Raw genomic sequence first — 21,558 nt, forward strand, 5'->3', positions numbered from 1 at the left:
TTGGTGAACCAGGCGAGGCAGTCATTTGAGAAGCCAAGGCTATTGAGTCTGCCGATAAGAATGTGGTGATTGACAGAGTCGAAAGCCTTGGCCAGGTCGATGAAGACGGCTGCACAGTACTGTCTTTTATCAATGTCGGTTATGATATTGTTTAGGACCTTGAGCGTGGCTGAGGTGCACCCATGACCAGCTCGGAAACCAGATTGCATAGCGGAGAAGGTAAGGTGGGATTCGAAATGGTCGGTGATCTGTTTGTTAATTTGGCTTTCAAAGATTTTAGAAAGGCAGGGCAGGATGGATTTAGGTCTATAACAGTTTGGGTCTAGAGTGTCTCCCCCTTTGAAGAGGAGGATGACCGCGACAGCTTTCCAATCTTTGGGGATCTCAGATGACACGAAGGAGAGGTTGAGTAGGCTGGTAATAGGGATTGCAACAATTTTGGCGGATAATTTTAGAAAGAGAGGGTCCAGATTGTCTAATCCAGCTGATTTGTTGGGATCCAAATTTTGCAGCTCTTTTAAAACATCAGCTGTCTGGATTTGGGTGAAGGAGAAGCGGGGGGAGGGGCTTGGGCAAGTTGCTGCAGGGGGTGCTGAGATGTTGGTAGAGGTAGCCAGGTGGAAAGCATGGCCAGCCGTAGAAAAATGCTTATTGAAATTATCGATTATCGTAGATTTTTCGGTGGTTACAGTGTTTCCTATCCTCAGTGCAGTGGGCAGCTGGGAGGAGGTGCTCTTATTCTCCATGGACTTTACAGTGTCCCAAAACCTTTTGGAATTAGTGCTACAGGATGCAAATTTCTGATTGAAAAAGCTAGCCTTAGCTTTCCTAACTGACTGAGTATATTGGTTCCTGACTTCCCTGAAAAGTTACATATTGCGGGGGCTATTCGATGCTAATCCAGTACGCCACCGGATGTTTTTGTTCTGGTCAAGGACAGTCAAGTCTGGGGTGAACCATGGGCTATATATGTTTTTAGTTCTACATTTTTTGAATGGGGCATGCTTATTTAAGATGGTGAGGAAAGCACTATTAAAGAGCAACCAGGCATCCTCTACTGACGGGATGAATTCAATATCCTTCCAGGATACCCGGGCCAGGTCGATTAGAAAGGCCTGCTCGTTGAAGTGTTTTACTGAGCATTTGACAGTGATAAGGGGTGGTTGTTTGACCGCGGACCCATTACGCACGCAGGCAATGCGGCAGTGATCGCTGAGATCCTGGTTGAAGTCATCAGAGTTGTATTTAGAGGACAGGTTGGTCAGGATGATATCTAAGAGGATGCCCATGGTTACGGATTTAAGGTTCTACTTGATAGGTTCCTTAATAATTTGTGTAAGATTGAGGTAATCTATTTTAGATTGTAGGAAGGCCAAGGAGTCCCAATTTAGGTCACCTAACCGTACAAACTCTGAAGACAGATGGGGGGTCAATCAATTCACATATGGTGTCCAGGGCACAGCTGGGGGCTGAAGGGGGTCTATAACAAGCGGCAACTGTGAGATAGTTGTTTCTGGAAAGGTGTATTTTTAAAAGTAGAAGCTCGAATTGTTTGGGCACAGACTTGGATAGTATGACAGAACTCTGCAGGCACTCTCTGCAGTAGATTGCAACTCTGCCCCATTTGGCAGTTCTATCTTGTCGGAAAATGTTATAGTTAGGGATGGAAATTCTGGATTTTTTGTGGCCTTCCTAAGCCAGGTTTCAGACACGGCTAGGACATTCGGGTTTGCGGGGTGTGCTAAAGCAGTGAATAAAACAAACTTAGGGAGGAGGCTTCTAATGTTATCATGGATGAAAACAAGGCTTTTACGGTTACCGAAGTCAACAAATGAGAGCGCCTGGGGAATGGGAGTAGTGCTGGGGGCTGCGGGGCCTGGGTTAACCTCTACATCACCAGAGGAACAGAGGAGGAGTAGGATAAGGGTACGGCTAAAGGCTATAAGAACTGGTCGTCTAGTGCGTTCGGAACAGAGAGAAAAAGGAGCAGATTTCTGGGTGCGGAAGAATATATTCAAGGCATTATGTACAGACAAGGGTATGGTAGGATGTGAGTACAGTGAAGGTAAACCCAGGCATTGAGTGACGATGAGAGAGGTTTTGTCTCTAGGCACCATTTAAGCCAGGTGCGGTCACTGCATGTGTGGGAGGTGGAACAAAATGGCTTGCTAAGGCATATTGAGCAGGGATGGAGGCTCTACAGTGAAATAAGACTATAATCACTAACCAAAATAGCAATAGACAAGGCATATTGACATTAGGGAGAGGCATGTTTAGCCGAGTGATAATAGGGTCTAGTGAGTAGCTAGGCGAGCTGGAGACATGGTGAATCAGACAGCTAGTGGGCCGGGGCTAGCAGATGGGCATCCGGGGGACGTCGCAACGGAAGAGCCTGTTGAAACCCCCTTGGACGGTTACGTCGGCAGACCAGTCGTGATGGATCGGCGGGGCTCCGTGTCGGCAGTGAAGGGTCCAGGCCTATTGGCAAAATAGGTATTGTAGCCCAAGAATTGGCTGATAGGCCTCTTTGGCTGGCCGTGAGATGGGTCAAGCTCCATGCTAGCTCCAGGCTAAATGGTGCTTGCTTCGGGACAGAGACGTTAGCCAGGAGTAGCCACTCGGATAGCAGCTAGCTAGCTGCGATGATCCGGTGTAGAGGTTCAGAGCTTGCAGTAGGAATTCGGAGATGTGGTAGAGAAAAAGCAGTCCTATATGCTCTGGGTTGATATCGCCCTGGGCAGACTGGCAGGAATTGACCGGGCTGAGGCTGGCTGAAGACCGCTAGCAGTAGCTAACTGACTACTAGCTTGTTACTGGTTAGCTGGCTAGCTTCTGATGGGGGTTCCGGTTCTAAAGTATAAAAAAATTGCAGATCCGTACCACAATGGGTGGGGCGGGTTGCAGGATAGTATGTTCAGTCCGTAGATGGAAATTGAGATTAAAAATTATAAAGAATATATACGAAGAAAAATATATATATACATGGGACAGGACAAAACAGATGTCCGACTGCTACGCCATCTTGGAAAAATATGACCTTGGGAATCGATAAAAAAATGAATCGATAGATCACTCAGAGATGCACAATAACAATATAACATTCAAAATGGGCGAACCTTTCCTTTAACTGCTGCATTCAAGGTTTTAATATAATCAAACTCATTCATATTTTTGTGATTTAGTAGCAAACTGCTCTTATCCAGAGTGACAACAAGGTGTGTGAATAACTAATGGGTTGCAGATAAATCCAGTCTGCATTGAGTGGCACTACAGATGGTGTAGAAATTCAGTTGGTCTAAAAGAGTATCTCTAGTCTGAAGACGTGGGCTAGAATTTTAGCACTTTTGGATCTCAACAAGGGAGGGAACAGGCTAAAACTGCGATTCGAACCAAGACATTTTTCACAAGATATTAAAACATGTTTTCCAGAGCCTGAAACTTCTTACCCCGGCATTATTTAAATTATGTGTTCTGTTTTATTTTTAGCATTCCTAAAAGGCCCTTGTATCGTCAGTATAAAACCTTGGCAGTAGTTCCTGACACTTGTCTCCCACTTCAATAGACTTCTCCAACTCTGTGACAAGCATTGTCTCTCGCCACTATGCAAAAACTGGTATTTAAACCCTGGGAGAATATCTGGAATATTCATATGATCAACAACAAAAAAATGTCTGTGTGAGGGTGAAGTGAGACAATATTGACTAGTGAGACAATCATGACTATTCTGCCAGTTCTCCTTCGCAGGTGTAGAAGTGATGTTCAATTCAGCCTGGTTGACGAAGACTCCCAGAGGTCCCTTAACATAACACTGAAAAGGCCACAGCAGACAGCCATTTTGTTCTGAGTGGTTCACCTTCAAAATCAACCACATCCTCAAGGAAGGCCTGAACACAATGTACTTTTGTGCAAGCTCGCTAAACTAGGTATCTACTCAGTCTAGATTGTCAATTATTGAGTGTGAAATGTGGAAAAAAGTGTTTGTCAAACCAAAGTATTGTCCACCTGTGGTACAATGTAGGCATCAAACATTAGGAGACAATTCATTTATTTCACTTCATTGTAATGATGGATGTGTTTGAAAGTGAGAAAGGATTGTATCCATTTAGATTCACCAACATCAAATATCCTCAAGTTGTCTTGAACGTTGCTTCTAACATTGCTTGCACCGATGCTTTTCTATCTGCCTTTTTATCAGTCCAATACCAGAGTGTGATTTGTGCCTTGCTGGGTCTTCGGCTATAATTTTTTTAATGGTATTCCAGTCTCGCTATGTGGCTGTCAAGGTGACTTCACACTTCTCACAGTCAAAATGCATTTGACTAAAAGTGCCATGTCTCAAAGGAAGTTTTGTCCTGAATATCGCAATGGCTACCGTTACATACAGTGGGGTCTGGAATTATTGGATCCCTGGATAAAGATGAGCAAAAAACACTGTATAAAATAAATAATACAAGTACTGAGCTATATTGTATGCAAAACATGTTTTACAAATTATATTGAAAACGTGATACAATAATTTTGACCCCTATCTTTTTGGAGAAAATAAACACTACTTTCTCCGAGCAATTTTATTAGTATAAAATAATATAATTGTTTTTTAGCATACAATATAGGTCAGTATTTCTATTATTTATTTCATAGTCTTTGTTGCTAATCTTTATCAAGGGATCCAATAATTCTGGAGCCTACTGTACCTCATTACATTTTTTCAACTAGCCATTTAAATGGATATTTTGCATCTTGAAATAATCTTTTGTGTAGACTTCATTGCTTTAATTGCTTTATCTTCCACATCCCTGTGAGAATTCAAAGCTAAAAGTAAACTGGATTGGTGAAAGAAGCCCAATACATTAAAGCTATTATACCTGCTTGCTTTTTGACTGTGAATTCTCAAATATGTATAGCTAATGTTAATTTCACAATTAACTGTTCTTCCATCTCAATGTTAATATTTCGGCAACGTTTTCTGGTCTTCTGACTGAGTGATGCGAAGCGCACCTGATAACCATTTCACTGTAACAGAATTACAATCTTCATAATAACCTTTTGTCATATTCTAGGCAGTCTATGGGTTGAACTGCTTTTGGGGAATGGGGTTGGGGATGGGTTGCTATTGCTAAGTACTTCAATTTCTCTCTCTCTGTCTTTGTCTATATCTTGTGTTTGGATGCGGGTGCTGGATATGGGTCCTCTCCTGTAGCTCGGTGGAGACCTGGGAGGAGGTGTTGGGGGAAGTCCAGCAGTAAGTGAGCCCTTCCGTTTTTCCGTCCGCATACTGCATGCTCTTCGAAGTTATAACGGGATTCAAAACTTAACTGCCAAACAATTCAAAGCTAGACAAACTATTATTTTCCCAATCACACTCGCTTCACCTTTGACCTTGCTGGGCACTGATGGGGGGGGGGGGGGGGAAGAAAACGTATTCCAGTGGAGGATTACTCAAGTTGGTTGGGAAATCATAGGCTGAAATTCTGACAGAAGATACTTTCCACCTCAGCAAATCGGAGCATTGGAGAATGTATTTCTCAAGTCAGGATTTCAGCTGTAGTGAATGTGCAAAATCAATTGACGATCAGAATCATTCTTTAAAAACGAATCAAGAAAAAAGGTGTCGATCACCATAAGTATTTGAAACGTACTCATTTGACAACGATGAGTTTGGAATTTATCGTCTTTTTATTCTTCAATTAGGTCGCTAGAGGACCATCGTCTCGCAGATAAGTTACATTTTGGATTCATAGTTGTGCTGATGTCCTATGTGCTTTTTGTGTCTGTGTGTGTATGTGACTTAGGTGGGACAGAACTTTATTCCCTCATCAGTTCCCAACACGTTCGCCCCATCGCCGACTCCTGCAGCGCTCAGCAGCGGCCTCAACGACCTGTTTGAGCTCTCCACAGGCATGGCCATCTCCACAGGAGGCTATGTTACCCCCAAATCTGTGAGTACCCACTACCCACAGCTAAACGCTTATGTTGATGTTCAATATTAATTTTAGCAAGAGCTAAATGATAATATTAATGTTAATGTTGTATGCTAATGTTAGTACTATGTTGGTATAAAGTAGACATTCATTGCTAATATATTACACCAGCATGGGCAGAGAATAAAGCTCAGATAAAGCTAATTGAAATGCTAATGCTCACTCATTAGCACCTAGCAAGCAGAGAAATGCATACAGAACCTTGAGCCATGCAGCAAAGTCACTCTTCATGTAGGACAGTGCATAAATATAGTTATGACGTTGTTTGGCCGGGGCGAAAGGAGGGGGTGAGTTAAGTCCAACTTGGCATCAACAGGCTCCACCCAAGATTCCTGTTCAAAATGGGTCATTTATATATATCATACAGTTAAGTAATGTAGAAGAGGCTCACAATGTCCTCACTGTGGTATGTGCACTGTTAATTGTTATGTATTGTGAGCAAGACAAAGGAGATGATCGTGGACGACAGGAAAAGCAGGGCCGAACAGGCTCCCATTAACATTGACGATGCTGTAGTGGAGCGGGTCGAGAGTTTCAAGTTCCTTGGTGTCCACATCACCAACAAACTATCATGTTCCAAACACACCAAGAGAGTTGTGAAGAGGGCACAACAACACTTTTTCCCAGTTGCTTCACCGCCTGGTAAGGCGCTACAAAGGGAAGTGCGTACGGCCCAATACATCACTGGGGCCAAACTTCCTGCCATCCAGGACCTACAGTTGAAGTCGGAAGTTTACATACACCTTAGCCAAATACATTTAAACTCAGTTTCACAATTCCTGAAATTTTATCCTAGTACAAATTCCCAGTCTTAGATCAGTTAGGATCACCACTTCATTTTAAAAATGTGAAATGTCAGAATAATAGTAGAGAGAATTATTTATTTCAGCTTTTATTTCTTTCATCACATTCCCAGTGGGTCAGAAGTTTATATACACTCAATTAGTATTTGGTAGCATTGCCTTTAAATTGTTTAACTTGGGTCAAATGTTTTGGGCAGCCTTCCACAAGCTTCCCACAATAAGTTGGGTGAATTTTGGCCCATTCCTCCTGACAAAGCTGGTGTAACTGAGTCAGGTTTGTAGGCCTCCTTGATCGCACACGCTTTTTCAGTTCTGCCCACACATTTTCTATAGGATTGAGGTCAGGGCTTTGTGTTGGCCACTCCAATACCATGACTTGGTTGTCCTTAAGCCATTTTGCCACAACTTTGGGAGTATGCTTGGGGTCATTCTTCATTTGGAAGACCCATTTGCGACCAAGCTTTAACTTCCTGACTGATGTCTTGAGATGTTGCTTCAATATATCCACATAATTTTCCTACCTCATGATGGCATCTGTTTTGGGAAGGGCATCAGTCCCTTCTGCAGCAAAGCACCCCCACAATATGATGCTGCCACCCCGTGCTTCACGGTTGGGATGGTGTTCTTCGGCTTGCAAGCCTCCCCCTTTTTCCTCCAAACATAACGATGGTCTTTATGGCCATTTTTGTTTCATCAGACCAGAGGACATTTCTCCAAAAAGTCAGATCTTTGTTCCCATGTGCAGTTGCAAACCGTAGTCTGCTTTTCTTTTGGGCGATTTTGGAGCAGTGGCTTCTTCCTTGCTGAGCAGCCTTTCAGGTTGTGTCGATATAGGACTCGTTTTACTGTGGATATAGATACAGTGGGGCAAAAAAGTATTTAGTCAGCCACCAATTGTGCAAGTTTTCCCACTTAAAAAGATGAGAGAGGCCTCACAGGTACACTTCAACTATGACAGACAAAATCAGAAAAAAAATCCAGAAAATCACATTGTAGGATTTTTTATGAATTTATTTGCAAATTATGGTGGAAAATAAGTATTTGGTCACCTACAAACAAGCAAGATTTCTGGCTCTCACAGACCTGTAACTTCTTCTTTAAGAGGCTCCTCTGTCCTCCACTCGTTACCTGTATTAATGGCACCTGTTTGAACTTGTTATCAGTATAAAAGACACCTATCCACAACCTCAAGCAGTCACACTCCAAACTCCACTATGGCCAAGACCAAAGAGCTGTCAAAGGACACCAGAACCAAAATTGTAGACCTGCACCAGGCTGGGAAGACTGAATCTGCAATAGGTAAGCAGCTTGGTTTGAAGAAATCAACTGTGGGAGCAATTATTAGGAAATGGAAGACATACAAGACCACTGATAATCTCCCTCGATCTGGGGCTCCACGCAAGATCTCTCAAAATGATTACAAGAACGGTGAGCAAAAATCCCAGAACCTCACGGGGGGACCTAGTGAATGACCTGCAGAGAGCTGGGACCTAAGTAACAAAGCCTACCATCAGTAACACACTACGCCGCCAGGGACTCAAATCCTGCAGTGCCAGACGTGTCCCCCTGCTTAAGCCAGTACATGTCCAGGCCCGTCTGAAGTTTGCTAGAGAGCATTTGGATGATCCAGAAGAAGATTGGGAGAATGTCATATGGTCAGATGAAACCAAAATATAACTTTTTGGTAAAAACTCAACTCGTCGTGTTTGGAGGACAAAGAATGCTGAGTTGTATCCAAAGAACACCATACCTACTGTGAAGCATGGGGGTGGAAACATCATGCTTGGGGCTGTTTTTCTGCAAAGGGACCAGGACGACTGATCCGTGTAAAGGAAAGAATGAATGGGGCCATGTTTCGTGAGATTTTGAGTGAAAACCTCCTTCCATCAGCAAGGGCATTTGAAGATGAAACGTGGCTGGGTCTTTCAGCATGACAATGATCCCAAACACACCACCCGGGCAACGAAGGAGTGGCTTCTTTAGAAGCATTTTAAAGTCCTGGAGTGGCCTAGCCAGTCTCCAGATCTCAACCCCATAGAAAATCTTTGGAGGGAGTTGAAAGTCCGTGTTGCCCAGCAACAGCCCCAAAACATCACTGCTCTAGAGGAGATCTGCATGGAGGAATGGGCCAAAATAACAGCAACAGTGTGTGAAGGCTTACAGAAAACGTTTGACCTCTGTCATTGCCAACAAAGGCTATATAACAAAGTATTGAGATAAACTTTTGTTATTAACCAAATACTTATTTTCCACCATAATTTGAAACTAAATTCATTAAAAATCGTACAATGTGATTTTCTGGAATTTTTTTTCTGATATTGTCTGTCATAGTTGAAGTGTACATATGATGAAAACAGGCCTCTCTCATCTTTTTAAGTGTGAGAACTTGCACAATTGATGGCTGACTAAATACTTTTTTGCCCCACTGTACCTTTGTACCTGTTTCCTCCAGAATCTTCACAAGGACCTAAGTTGCTGTTGTTCTGGGATTGATTTTCACTTTTGGCATCTCTAGGAGACCGAACGCGTCTCCTTCCTGAGTGGTATGACGGCTGCATGGTCCTATGGTGTTTATACTTGCGTACTATTGTTTGTACATTTGAACGTGGTACCTTCAGACGTTTGGAAAATGCTCCCAAGGATGAATCAGACTTGTGGAGGACTCTACAATTTTTTTGAGGTATTGGCTGATTTCTTTTGATTTTCCCATGATGTCAAGCAAAGAGGCACCGAGTTTGAAGGTAGGCCTTGAAATACTGCCACAGGTACACCTCCAATTGACTCAAATGATGTCAATTAGCCTATCAGAAGCTTCTGCCATGACATCATTTTCTGGATTTTCCCAAGCTGTTTAAAGGCACAGTCAACTTAGTGTATATATACTTCTGACCCACTGGAGTTGTGATACATTGAATTATAAGTGAAATAATCTGTCTGTAAACAATTGTTGGAAAAATGACTTGTGTCATGCACAAAGTAGATGTCCTAACTGACTTGCAAAAATTACAGTTTTTTAACAAGACATTTGTGGACTGGTTGAAAAACAAGTTTTTAAATGTATTTTAATAAATTATCTTCTCCCCAATTTCGTGGTATCCAATTGTTAGTAGTTACTTTCTTGTTTCTTCGCTACTCCCGTACGGGCTCGGGAGAGACGAAGGTCGAAAGCCATGCGTCCTCCGAAACACAACCCAACCAAGCCGCACTGCTTCTTTAACACAGCGCGCATCCAACCCGGAAGCCAGCCGCACCAATGTGTCGGAGGAAACACCGTGCACCCGGCAACCTGGTTAGCGCGCACTGCGCCCGCCCCGCCACAGGAGTCGCTGGTGCACGATGTGACAAGGATATCCCTACCGGCCAAACCCTCCCTAACCCGGACGACGCTAGGACAATTGTGCGTCGCCCCATGGACCTCCCGGTCGCGGCCGGCTGCGACAGAGCCTGGTCACGAACCCAGAGTCTCTGGTGGCACAGCTATCACTGCAATGCAGTGTCCTAGACCACTGCCCCACCCGGGAGGCCACTGTTGCTACTTGCTGTTCATTATCTATGTATAGTCACTTTACCCCTAACTATATGTACAAATTACCTCGACTAACTTGTACCTCCGCACATTGACTTGGTACCGGTAGCCCCTGTGTATAGCCTCATTTATTGTTTTGTAATTTTGTTTGTTTTGTACTTTAGTTTTAGTAAATATTTTCTTAACTCTATTTCTAGAACTGCATGGTTGGTTAAGGGCTTGTAAGTAAGCATTTCACGGTAAGGTCTACCTGTTGTATTCGGCAAATGTGGCAAATAACATGTGATTTGATTTTAATTTATGCCCTCCATTCTCGATCTCCCTTTGTGTCCAACTCAATATAATGAAGGGGCAACATAGCACAGACATGTACACAGTAGTGAGTCATGTTGCCATTTTCAAATTACCCTGCTCCCAGGTATGGGTGAATCGTTTTGCACGTTCATATTTCTTTATGTAAGGTCTATCTCTTCTCCCAGGTATGGCTGCCTGCAGTGAAAGCTAAAGGACTGGAGATCTCAGGCACATTCTCCCGCCGACAGGGCCAAATGTACATGGACATGACCTTTACCAACAAGGCCTTGCAGCACATGACCGACTTCGCTATCCAGTTCAACAAGAACAGGTGAGAGAGGGGCGACTGATATCAAATCATAGATGCTTTCTCCTGCCAATGTGCCCTTAAACTGCACTGTCTGTGGCGGACTCTGTGTTCCAACTTCTCCGTGGGTGTGTGTACACGGTACACGTGTCTCAGGGACTTGGGATAAAGAAGCAAAACAATATCTCAGCTGTACTAGCAGTTAAGGTCTTCTGTGGCCTCACTGTAAAAATGGTTCTCTGCTTTTTGTTCACACCAACTTTGTATTTAGTTGCTCTAAGCTTACCGTGACTCTCCATTCACTATAACTATGGCCATTCACTATAACCATGGCCATTCACTATAACTATGGCCATTCACTATAACCATGGCCATTCACTAAACACATTGTTAATAGATCATAGGCTAGTTCTCAGTAATGATCCACTTAGTTAAGGGGTATAGCCGTTTATAGTCATATACTTCGCAAAAATAGTTAAATGGGTTTAAATGTTAGTCATAGTCCCTGGGCATACATGGAATGGTATGTTATGTGCACTCGTCTCCTGAAGTTGGTACAGTATGGGAGTATGTTGTATGATAACTAAACACGACCACTACTCTGAAAGGCATTGACTTGTCAAGAGCAGATTGTAAATGTAGCTCCATTCACCTGAAGCACTTATTAACCCTTTACACTTGTGGAAATTGGCCTATATGGATTTGGCCAAATTGAAAAGTTTCTAACAGAAGAATTCTAAAAAGCATACGTGTGACCATGGTAGCAATTGAAAGAGAACACTGGCAATTATAGGGAAATTATTAGACCAAAGGTGAGGACACAACAATTCACTTGACAAGACTAAATCCAAATGTTACACTGTTGATTTAATGTGCATTTAGCATTTACTGTACTTTTTTCCAGCATTTTTCAATAACAAAACCTGAAAATACTCTGGATACATTCAGTAACATAAGAATATTAACAGAAATGTTGGAATAGGTGCAAGAAAAAACTATTACAAGGGTTTGTGTGAGAGGTCTAACTGGTGTCTCAAGTGGCCAAACACCTCTCCAAACTGGGCACTGTTCTTTTTTTTTATATGTTTATTATTTTCCAATAAAAATACATTTTAAAAAGACTGATACGAACATTGACATTCATTGTACTGTTGAATGGGATGGCAAATTTAGAGGACAAAACTTAACTCACACATACAAAAAATAAAACGAAATCCTATTAGGTGGTACATATATAAGAAGACAGCATATAGTCATTACAAGCAGTGTAGTTAAGCCAAAAATAAATATTGAGTGGAGTACAGTACAGAGTAGCAGCAGATCATCAACCCAGTTATGAAGCAGGACTAGACCATTTATCCAGTATCTGCTGCCATATTTTGTAAAACACTGGACTTCTATTGGAGGTATTGTATCAAATCTTTTCCATATGTATTACATTCCCTAAATCCCGTAACCACATTTCAAAGGTAGGTACAGTACAGTCTCCAATTTCCACAATTGCAATATGAGCCTTTTGGCTAATAGAGTGCAAAGAGAGACAGCCTTCCCTTCCTGGTTATTCCCATCAACTGTACCAAACAGAGCGGTCAATGGGTCTGGGGCTAGAACTCTATCAAAGGCTTTAGATAAGTAATCAAAAATGAGAGCCCAGTAAGCATGTAACTTAGGACATGTCCAAAATAAGTGGGTCAACGTCCCCTCATCCTGCTTGAACCTCTCACACAGTGGTGAGGTGTCCGGGAATATTTATGCATTTTCACTTTTGAGTAATGTAACCTGTGTATCACATTAAACTGATCAAGGTTGTATCTGGCATTCACTGAACTGTGGTTTATATTCCTGAGAGCTTCTACCCAGTCCTCATCTGAGATTTCTGAACCAAGTTCCTGCTCCCAAGCCCTTTTAACAGTCTATAGATACCTCTATGTGGGCCTGTAGCACATCATAAAGTCTAGAGACCGACCCTTTTTATTTTTTTTATCTCACCTTTATTTAACCAGGTAGGCTAGTTGAGAACAAGTTCTCATTTGCAACTGCGACCTGGCCAAGATAAAGCATAGCAGTGTGAACAGACAACAACACAGAATTACACATAGAGTAAACAATAAACAATAAACATAGTAGAAAAAAAAAAATCTATATACATTGTGTGCAAAAGGCATGAGGGGGTAGACAATAAGTAGGCCATAGGAGTGAATAATTACAATTTAGCGGATTAACACTGGAGTGATAAATGATCAGATGAACATGTGCAGGTAGAGATACTGGTGTGCAAAAGAGCATAAAAGTAAATAAAATAAAAACAGTATGGGGATGAGGTAGGTAAATTGGGTGGGCTATATACCGATGGACTATGTACAGCTGCAGCGATCGGTTAGCTGCTCAGATAGCAGATGTTTAAAGTTGGTGAGGGAAATAAAAGTCTCCAACTTCAGCGATTTTTGCAATTTGTTCCAGTCACAGGGAGCAGAGAACTGGAAGGAAAGGCAGCCAAATGAGGTTTTGGCTTTAGGGATGATCAGTGAGATACACCTGCTGGAGCGCGTGCTACGGATGGGTGTTGCCATTGTGACCAGTGAACTGAGATAAGGTGGAGCTTTACCTAGCATAGACTTGTAGATTACCTGGAGCCAGTCGGTCTGGCGACGAATATGTAGCGAGGGCCAGCCGACTAGAGCATACAGGTCGCAGTGGTGGGTGGTATAAGGTGCTTTAGTAACAAAACGGATGGCACTGTGATAAACTGCATCCAGCTTGCTGAGTAGAGTATTGGAAGCTATTTTGTAGATGACATCGCCGAAGTCGAGGATCGGTAGGATAGCCAGTTTTACTAGGGTAAGTTTGGCGGCGTGAGTGAAGGAGGCTTTGTTGCAAAATAGAAAGCCGACTCTAGATTTGATTTTGGATTGGAGATGAAGGAGTCTGGAAGGAGAGTGTTGTTGTCCCCAGTCTGAGGTCCTGATCACTCTGGTGCAGGTTTTCATCAAGGATCTCTCTGTACATTGCTTACATGTGCCTTTTACTGAGGAGTGGCTTCCACCTAGCCACTCTATCATAAAGGCCTGATTGGTGGAGTACTGCAGAGATGGTTGTCCTTCTGGAAGGTTCTCCCATCTCCACAGAGGAACTCTAGAGCTCTGTCAGATTTACCATCGGGGTCTTGGTCACCTCCCTGACCAAGGCGGTTCTCCCCCGATTTCTCAGTTTGGCCTGGCGGTAAGCTCTAAGAAGAGTCTTGGTGTTCTATATCGTGGAGCTCCGGCCCCATAGGGGAGCTCTGCTCCTAGTGGTTTACCCTGCTGCCTAGGCAGCGAGTAGCCTGAGAAAATAATTATGCACACACCTGTAGCCAATGGGAGCACAGTTGTCCCTATAACAGGACTCTTCCCCTCACTCAGCCTCCCATTTTCCAAGCCTTGACGTTGTCCATTTATTTTTCATAAAATGAGCACACCGGTTTTCCAACCGAACCCAAATGCTCTTTTAAGAGCTCAGTGTCGCTACTCCGTTATGGCTGCTGAGGACTCACACCACCTATGTTTTGTGTGTCTAGGACCACAGCATGCTAGGAGTGGCCTCTCAGATCCCTCCTCAATGCCCTAGCTGACTTCCCAGGGCTCATTTAGAACCAGGAACAGATCTAGCCCTTGGTTCTCTCCAGACCTGACTGCCCTTAACCAACACAAAAACATCCCCGTGATATGCAACTTTTCAGGGAAGTTAGAAACCAATATACTCAGGCAGTTAGAAAAGCCAAGGCTAAAAATTTGAAATTTGCTTCCTGCAACCTAAACTCAAAAAAGTTCTGGGACACTGTAAACTCCATGGAAAATAAGAACACCTGCTCCCAGCTGCCCACTGTACTGAGGATAGGAAACTGTCACCACCGATAAATCCACTATAATTGAGAATTTCATTTTTACCCCCCAATTTTTCTAAGGCCATGCTTTCCACCAGGCTACCCCTACCCCGGTCAACAGCATTGTACCCCCCACAGCAACTCGCCCAAGCCTTATCCATTTCTCCTTCTCCCAAATCCAGTCAGCTCATGTTCTGAAAGAGCTGCAAAATCTGGACCCCTACATATCAGCCGGGCTAGACAATCTGGACCCTTTTTTTCTAAAATTATCTGCCGAAATTGTTGCAACTCCTATTACTAGCCTGTTTAACCTCTCTTTCGTGTCGTCTGAGATTCTCTAAGATTGGAAAGCAGCTGTGGTCATCCCACTCTTCAAAGGGGGGGACACTCTTGACCCAAACTGCTACAGACCTATATATGTCCAACCCTGCCTATCTCAGGTCTTCGAAAGCCAAGTCAACAAACAGATTACCGACCATTTCGAATCCCACAGCACCTTCTCCGCAATGCAATCTGGTTTCAGAGCTGGTCATGGGTGTACCTCAGCCATGCTCAAGGTCCTAAACTATATCTTAACCGCCATCGATAAGAAACAATACTGTGCAGCCGTATTCATTGACCTGGCCAAGGCTTTCGACTCTGTCAATCACCACATCCTCATCAGCAGACTCGATAGCCTTGGTTTCTCAAATGATTGCCTCGCCTGGTTCACCAACTACTTCTCTGATAGAGTTCAGTGTGTCAAATCAGAGTGCCTGTTGTCCTGGCCTCTGGCAGTCTCTATGGGGGTGCCACAGGGTTCAATTCTTGGGCCGACTCTCTTCTCTGTATACATCAATGATGTCGCTCTTGCTGCTGGTTAGTCTCTGATCCACCTCTATGCAGACGACACCAATCTGTACACTTCTGGCCCTTCTTTGGACACTGTGTTAACAACCCTCCAGATGAGCTTCAATGCCATACAACTCTCCTTCTGTGGCCTCCAACTGCTCTTAAATACAAGTAAAACCAGATGCATGCACTTCAACCGATCACTGCCTGCACCTGCCCGCCCATCCAGCATCACTACTCTGGACGGTTCTGACTTAGAATATGTGAACAACTACAAATACCTAGGTATCTGGTTAGACTGTAAACTCTCCTTCCAGACTCATCAAACATCTCCAATCCAAAGTTAAATCTAGAGTTGGCTTCCTATTTCGCAACAAAGCATCCTTCACTCATGCTGCCAAACATACCCTCGTAAAACTGACCATCCTACCGATCCTCGACTTCGGCGATGTCATTTACAAAATAGCCTCCAATACCCTACTCAATACATTGTATGCAGTCTATCACAGTGCCATCCGTTTTGTCACCAAAGCCCCATATACTACCCACCACTGCGACCTGTACGCTCTCTTTGGCTGGCCCTCGCTTCATACTCTTCGCCAAACCCACTGGCTTCAGGTTATCTACAAGACCCTGCTAGGTAAAGTCCCCCCTTATCTCAGCTCGCTGGTCACCATAGCAGCACCCACCTGTAGCACGCGCTCCAGCAGGTATATCTCTCTGGTCACCCCCAAAACCAATTCTTCCTTTGGCCGCCTCTCCATCCAGTTCTCTGCTGCCAATGACTGGGACAAACTTCAAAAGTCTCTGAAACTGAAAACACTTATCTCCCTCACTAGCTTTAAGCACCAGCTGTCAGTGCAGCTCACAGATTACTGCACCTGTACATAGCCCATCTATAATTTAGCCCAAACAACTACCTCTTCCCCTACTGTATTTATTTATTTTGCTCCTTTGCACCCCATTAATTATATCTCTACCTTGCACATTCTTCCACTGCAAATCTACCATTCCAGTGTTTTACTTTCTATATTGTATTTACTTCGCCACCATGGCCTTTTTTTTCCTTTACCTCCCTTATCTCACCTCATTTGCTCACATCGTATATAGACTTATTTTTCTACTGTATTATTGACTGTATGTTTGTTTTACTCCATGTGTAACTGTGTCGTTGTATGTGTCGAACTGCTTTGCTTTATCTTGGCCAGGTCGCAATTGTAAATGAGAACTTGTTCTCAACTTGCCTACCTGGTTAAATAAAGGTGAAATAAAAATAATAAAACATTTAGAGAGCTGCCACTAGATTGGAGAGCTACCTCCCATCCCCCCTGTTCCAGAGTTGGACATGATGGTGGGTGGTCCTTATTCTCGAAGGAGGAGGGCGGTGGAGCCCCTGGCTCCTGCCCTGCCTTCTCTCCATAAATATGTGGAGGGCTCATGGGAGTCACATTTGGCGGCGCGCACGCCGGCCAAAGCTTATCTCCCATTCACCAGGGTGGACGGTAGACAGCAGGGAATAACAAAGGGAATCCCAAAACTCGTTTCGGGTTCAAGTTCCTAGCCCTCCTCTAAAAAGGCTACCCTGCCATCAGCAAGGACTGACACACAGCTAAGCTGGCTGAGAAGTCCTTTGTTTTGGGATCCCAAGCTGTAGCAGCAGCTAACAACATTGCCCTTCTAGCAGCCTCTCTATCCCGTCTCACCGAGGATTTCCATCTCTTCGGCTATATGTGCAGGTAGAACCATGGCCAACGAGAACGTAGCCAAACAGCCCTTCCGAATGCTAACAACAAAACGTCTACTGGAATGTGTCCAGAAGAGAGACTTTTGTGTGAGCATATACCTGAAGGATGCCTACTTTCATGTGCTGGTGCATCCACTTCACAGGAATTTTCAGCGTTTCGCTTTTCACGGGTGGCGTACGAATTCACGAGGATGCCATTTGGGTACGCCCTGGCACCTCGAATGTGTTCCAAAGGCGTGGAGGCGACAATGGAACTGCTGCGTCGTCAGGGTATAACGATTTTTGCCTACCTTGACGACCTACTGGTTCTCGATCGCAAACATGACACAGACAGTGATACATCTCACACGTCTGGGGTTCGCTGTGATTTGGGAAAAGAACGCGTCCTGGCCCAGTCATCGGATTGTCTACCTGGGAATACAGCTAGACACTGTGACTATAAAGGCACGAATTTCGGAACCTCGGTGGGCCGCCCTTTTGCTATCCCTTCGAAGGTTTCGTCCGAATTACACGGTGACGGCGCATTCGGTCAAGACACTTTTGGGTTTAATTTTGTCTGCCCACTCCGTGGTTCCGCTGGGACTACTGCACATGCGCAGGATACAGCAATGGTTTCCCCAACTACGACTAGACCCGATTGTTGGTGATTCCCCTTTCGCTCAAAACGAATTTGGACAATTGAAAAAACCCAATGGGCATAGTGTCCGCTTACATTCCAGTCTTCACAGATTCTCCCACTAGTACACATATGTCAGAGTCAAGGCCCGCGGGCCACATCCGGCCCGCAAGAAGGTTTTTTACGGCCCCTGGGATGATCTTGATTTATTATTAGAACCGGCCCGCAGCAAGCCGGCAGCCCGCAGATCTTTTACACGCACCAATACTACATTTCCCACAATGCAAAGGTGACGCACCGAGCAGTAGGCTGCTTCATTTCAATATTTATTGGCACAGCAGTCGTCAGCATCACAGTAAAATTAACTTTCAGATACCCATCAAAAATGGCAAAACGGAAGGTGGATACTGAGAACCGGGGGTTTCAAACAAGGTGGGAGTCGGAGTATATGTTCACGAAGGTAGCTGGAAAACCTGTGTGTCTTCTGTGTGGAGAAAGTGTGGCGGTACTGAAAGAGTATAATCTGAGACGACATTATGAAACGAAACACGCGGACAAAAACAAGAATATGGACATGGAACAAAGGCTACAAAAGGCAGAGGAATTAAAACGAGGCCTCAAATCTCGACAGGCTCTGTTCAAAAAAGCCAAATCACAAGGCCAGGCTGCTGTCAAGGCCAGTTTTATTTTGGCAGAAGAGATCGCTAAATCAGCCCGGCCATTTACGGAGGGGGATTTCATCAAAAACTGCATGATTAAAGTTTGTGACGAAGTTTGCCCAGAAAAAAGGCAACTCTTTTTAAATGTGAGTCTGAGCAGAAACACCATTGCCGAGAGAGTAGACCAGTTGTCCATCAATCTAAAAGAGCAGCTTGTGAAAAAGGGAAAAGATTTTATTGCATATTCCTTGGCTGTGGATGAGAGCACCGACATTTCTGACATTGCCCAGTTGTCAATTTTCATCCGCGGAGTGGACTCCAACCTAAGCGTGACAGAGGAGTTTTTGGCTTTACGTCCTATGCATGGCACAACTACGGGGCATGATTTGTATGAAGAGGTGTCAAGATGTGTAAATGAGATGGAGCTGCCTTGGGAAAAACTCGTGGGTTTGACAACCGACGGAGCACCTGCGATGTGTGGACACAGGAGCGGACTGGTGGCGAAGATACGGGAAAAGATGCAAGAGGAAAACGCGACAGGTGAGCTGACAGCTTATCATTGTATCATACACCAGGAAGCGTTGTGCGGTAAAGCCTTGAAAATGGAGCATGTAATGAGCATCATCACGCGCACAGTTAACTTTATCAGAGCCAAAGGTTTGAATCACCGCCAGTTCAAGGCATTTCTGACGGAGTTAGAAACGGAGCATGGTGATTTGCCTTATCACACAGAGGTGCGATGGCTAAGCCAGGGAAAGGTGCTTCAAAGATGTTTCGAGCTTCGTGAAGAGATTTGTCTGTTCTTGGACAGCAAAGGGAAAGACACAACACAACTCCGAGACGAAATGTTTCTGTGTGAAATGGCTTTTCTGTGTGACATTACGAGTCATCTGAATGCAATAAACTTGCAGCTGCAGGGTCGGGATCGTGTCATCTCTGATATGTACAGTACAGTGAAGGCATTTAAAACCAAACTGACTCTGTGGGAGACGCAGATGCGGAAAGAAAATTTGAGCCACTTTCCCAGCTGCCAGACCATGAAAGAGAAGCTCTCTACCAGTGCGTTCCCGAGCACACAGTTGGCTGATAAAATAGGTATGCTTGCCGCTGACTTTCGACGCCGATTTGCTGACTTTGAAGCACAAAAAAGCAGGTTGGAACTGCTCGGTAACCCATTTGCTGTTGACGTGGAAAGCTCACCACCAAACCTCCAAATGGAGTTGATTGACCTCCAATGCAATGATGCACTGAGGGCAAAATATGCGGCAGTGGGTGCTGCGGAGTTCGCCCGTTTCCTCCCCGGCACAATGCCCCAGCTGCGCATCCAGGCTGCTCAAACGTTGTCTATGTTTGGCAGCACATACCTGTGTGAACAACTGTTTTCTTTGATGAACCTGAACAAAACATCACACAGAAGTCGACTTACTGCTGAACACCTCCACTCAATTCTGAGGATTTCTTCAGCTCAGAGCCTTACCCCGAACATTGATGAACTTGTGGAAAAGATGGGACACCACCAAGTATCACCCTCAACCTCAAACAAGTGAACATTACTGTGCAATCACATATTTAGAGTTTTTACTCAGTTCAAGTTTAAAAGTTAAAATTTAATATTTGTTTTCACTGCATGTTACTTCTCCTTAAACAAAGTGTTGTTTTTGATTAATAGATTTTTGCACTTTATTTTTTTGTATTTCAATCCAATTATATTTTAAAAATATTTCAGTTGAGTGGATGATAGAAAATTGCTATTATTGTTTTTTCTTTGAAGTAAATTTAGCCCACTTTTGCTAAAATAGAAAATATAGTCTACTGATGGTGCCTTGAATACCGGTTTCTTTCATTTAATGTTCATGTTATGGGGATATTTATATAAAGGAAATTTGTCTTTTGTGTCTGTTGAAAATTAAAGATTACTGACAGAGCCATAAGAAAATATTGCTTTATTTATCTGATCATATTGTAATATATTTGTTAGGTTTTCAGTAGGTTCAATTAGGTTCACTAGACTATATGCGTCATTTAAAAATGTTTCAATGAACATTCGAACAGTCCGGCCCTCGTCTTGTAGCTGATTTTTTTATTTGGCCCTCCGTCCATTTGACTTTGACACCCCTGCACTAGTAGCTCGGGTGAGATCAGGCGGCTGTCAATCATATTGATAGCTCTCGATTGCCCAGGGGCTCCATGGTTTGCGGAGATGACCCAAATGTTGGTGTCACCACCTTGGCCCATTCCATATCAGTGGGTAGCGTTGTCACAGTACGATAGGGCAGTGCCCATAATCGGCAAACCTATGATGGCTTGGCTCCTGAGAGGAACAGGTTAGAGCGCCGTGGGTTGTCTGATGCAGTGATCACAACCATACAGGGCTCGCGTGCCAGTTCCACTTCCAGGGTGTATGCCAGTAAATGGAACATGTTTTCACAATGGTGTGTCGCAGAAAATGTGGACCCCGTGTGCTGTCAGGTTGAGTGTTCTCTCATTTCTGCAGTACTTGTTTGAAAAGCAGCGCTCAGCGGCGGCCACTATTAAAGTGTTTGCTGCGGCGATTTCTTCCTGTCATGAGGGTTTTGGCAGAGACACTGTCTTTAACCATCCCCTAGTGAGACGCTTTCTATTGGGAATGCGGAGGCCTAGGCCTAGAACAAATCTGCCCGAGTGGGATTTAGCGTTGGTAGTCGACACGTTGTGTGATTCATCGTTCGAGCCATTGAATCAAATCCTCCTCAAAATGTCGTCTTTAAAGATGCTGCTTTTGCTCGCTCAGACTACTGCTAAGCGTGTTAGTGACTTGTGTGCTCTTTCGACAAGACCCGACTGCCTTGCCATTAATGGCGACTTGAGCAGAGCGTGTTACGTCCTAACCCGGCTTTTATGCCTAAGGTTAATAAGAGTTCATACAGATCGTAGAGCTCTGGGCTTTTTCTCCCCC

The 21,558-nt window shown here is 44.0% G+C and overlaps 1 protein-coding gene across 2 annotated transcripts in view; it reads left to right on the plus strand.

Annotated features, from left to right (window-relative positions):
• Window positions 1-21,558, plus strand: part of ap2b1 (adaptor related protein complex 2 subunit beta 1) — a 98,034-nt gene that overhangs the window by 40,511 nt on the left and 35,965 nt on the right. Inside the window, exons 15-17 of one of the 2 annotated variants that reach the window (XM_021617926.3) lie at window positions 5,201-5,242; window positions 5,793-5,939; window positions 10,790-10,935. In XM_021617926.3, the coding sequence (XP_021473601.1) occupies window positions 5,201-5,242; window positions 5,793-5,939; window positions 10,790-10,935 (335 nt within the window). The remainder of the gene's footprint in view (window positions 1-5,200; window positions 5,243-5,792; window positions 5,940-10,789; window positions 10,936-21,558) is intronic. The other variant, XM_036989983.2, reaches the window with a different exon arrangement.

This window comes from Oncorhynchus mykiss, chromosome 10, assembly GCF_057628025.1.
Source record: "Oncorhynchus mykiss isolate SJ-2025 chromosome 10, ASM5762802v1, whole genome shotgun sequence".
NCBI classification, from domain to species: Eukaryota; Metazoa; Chordata; class Actinopteri; order Salmoniformes; family Salmonidae; genus Oncorhynchus; species Oncorhynchus mykiss.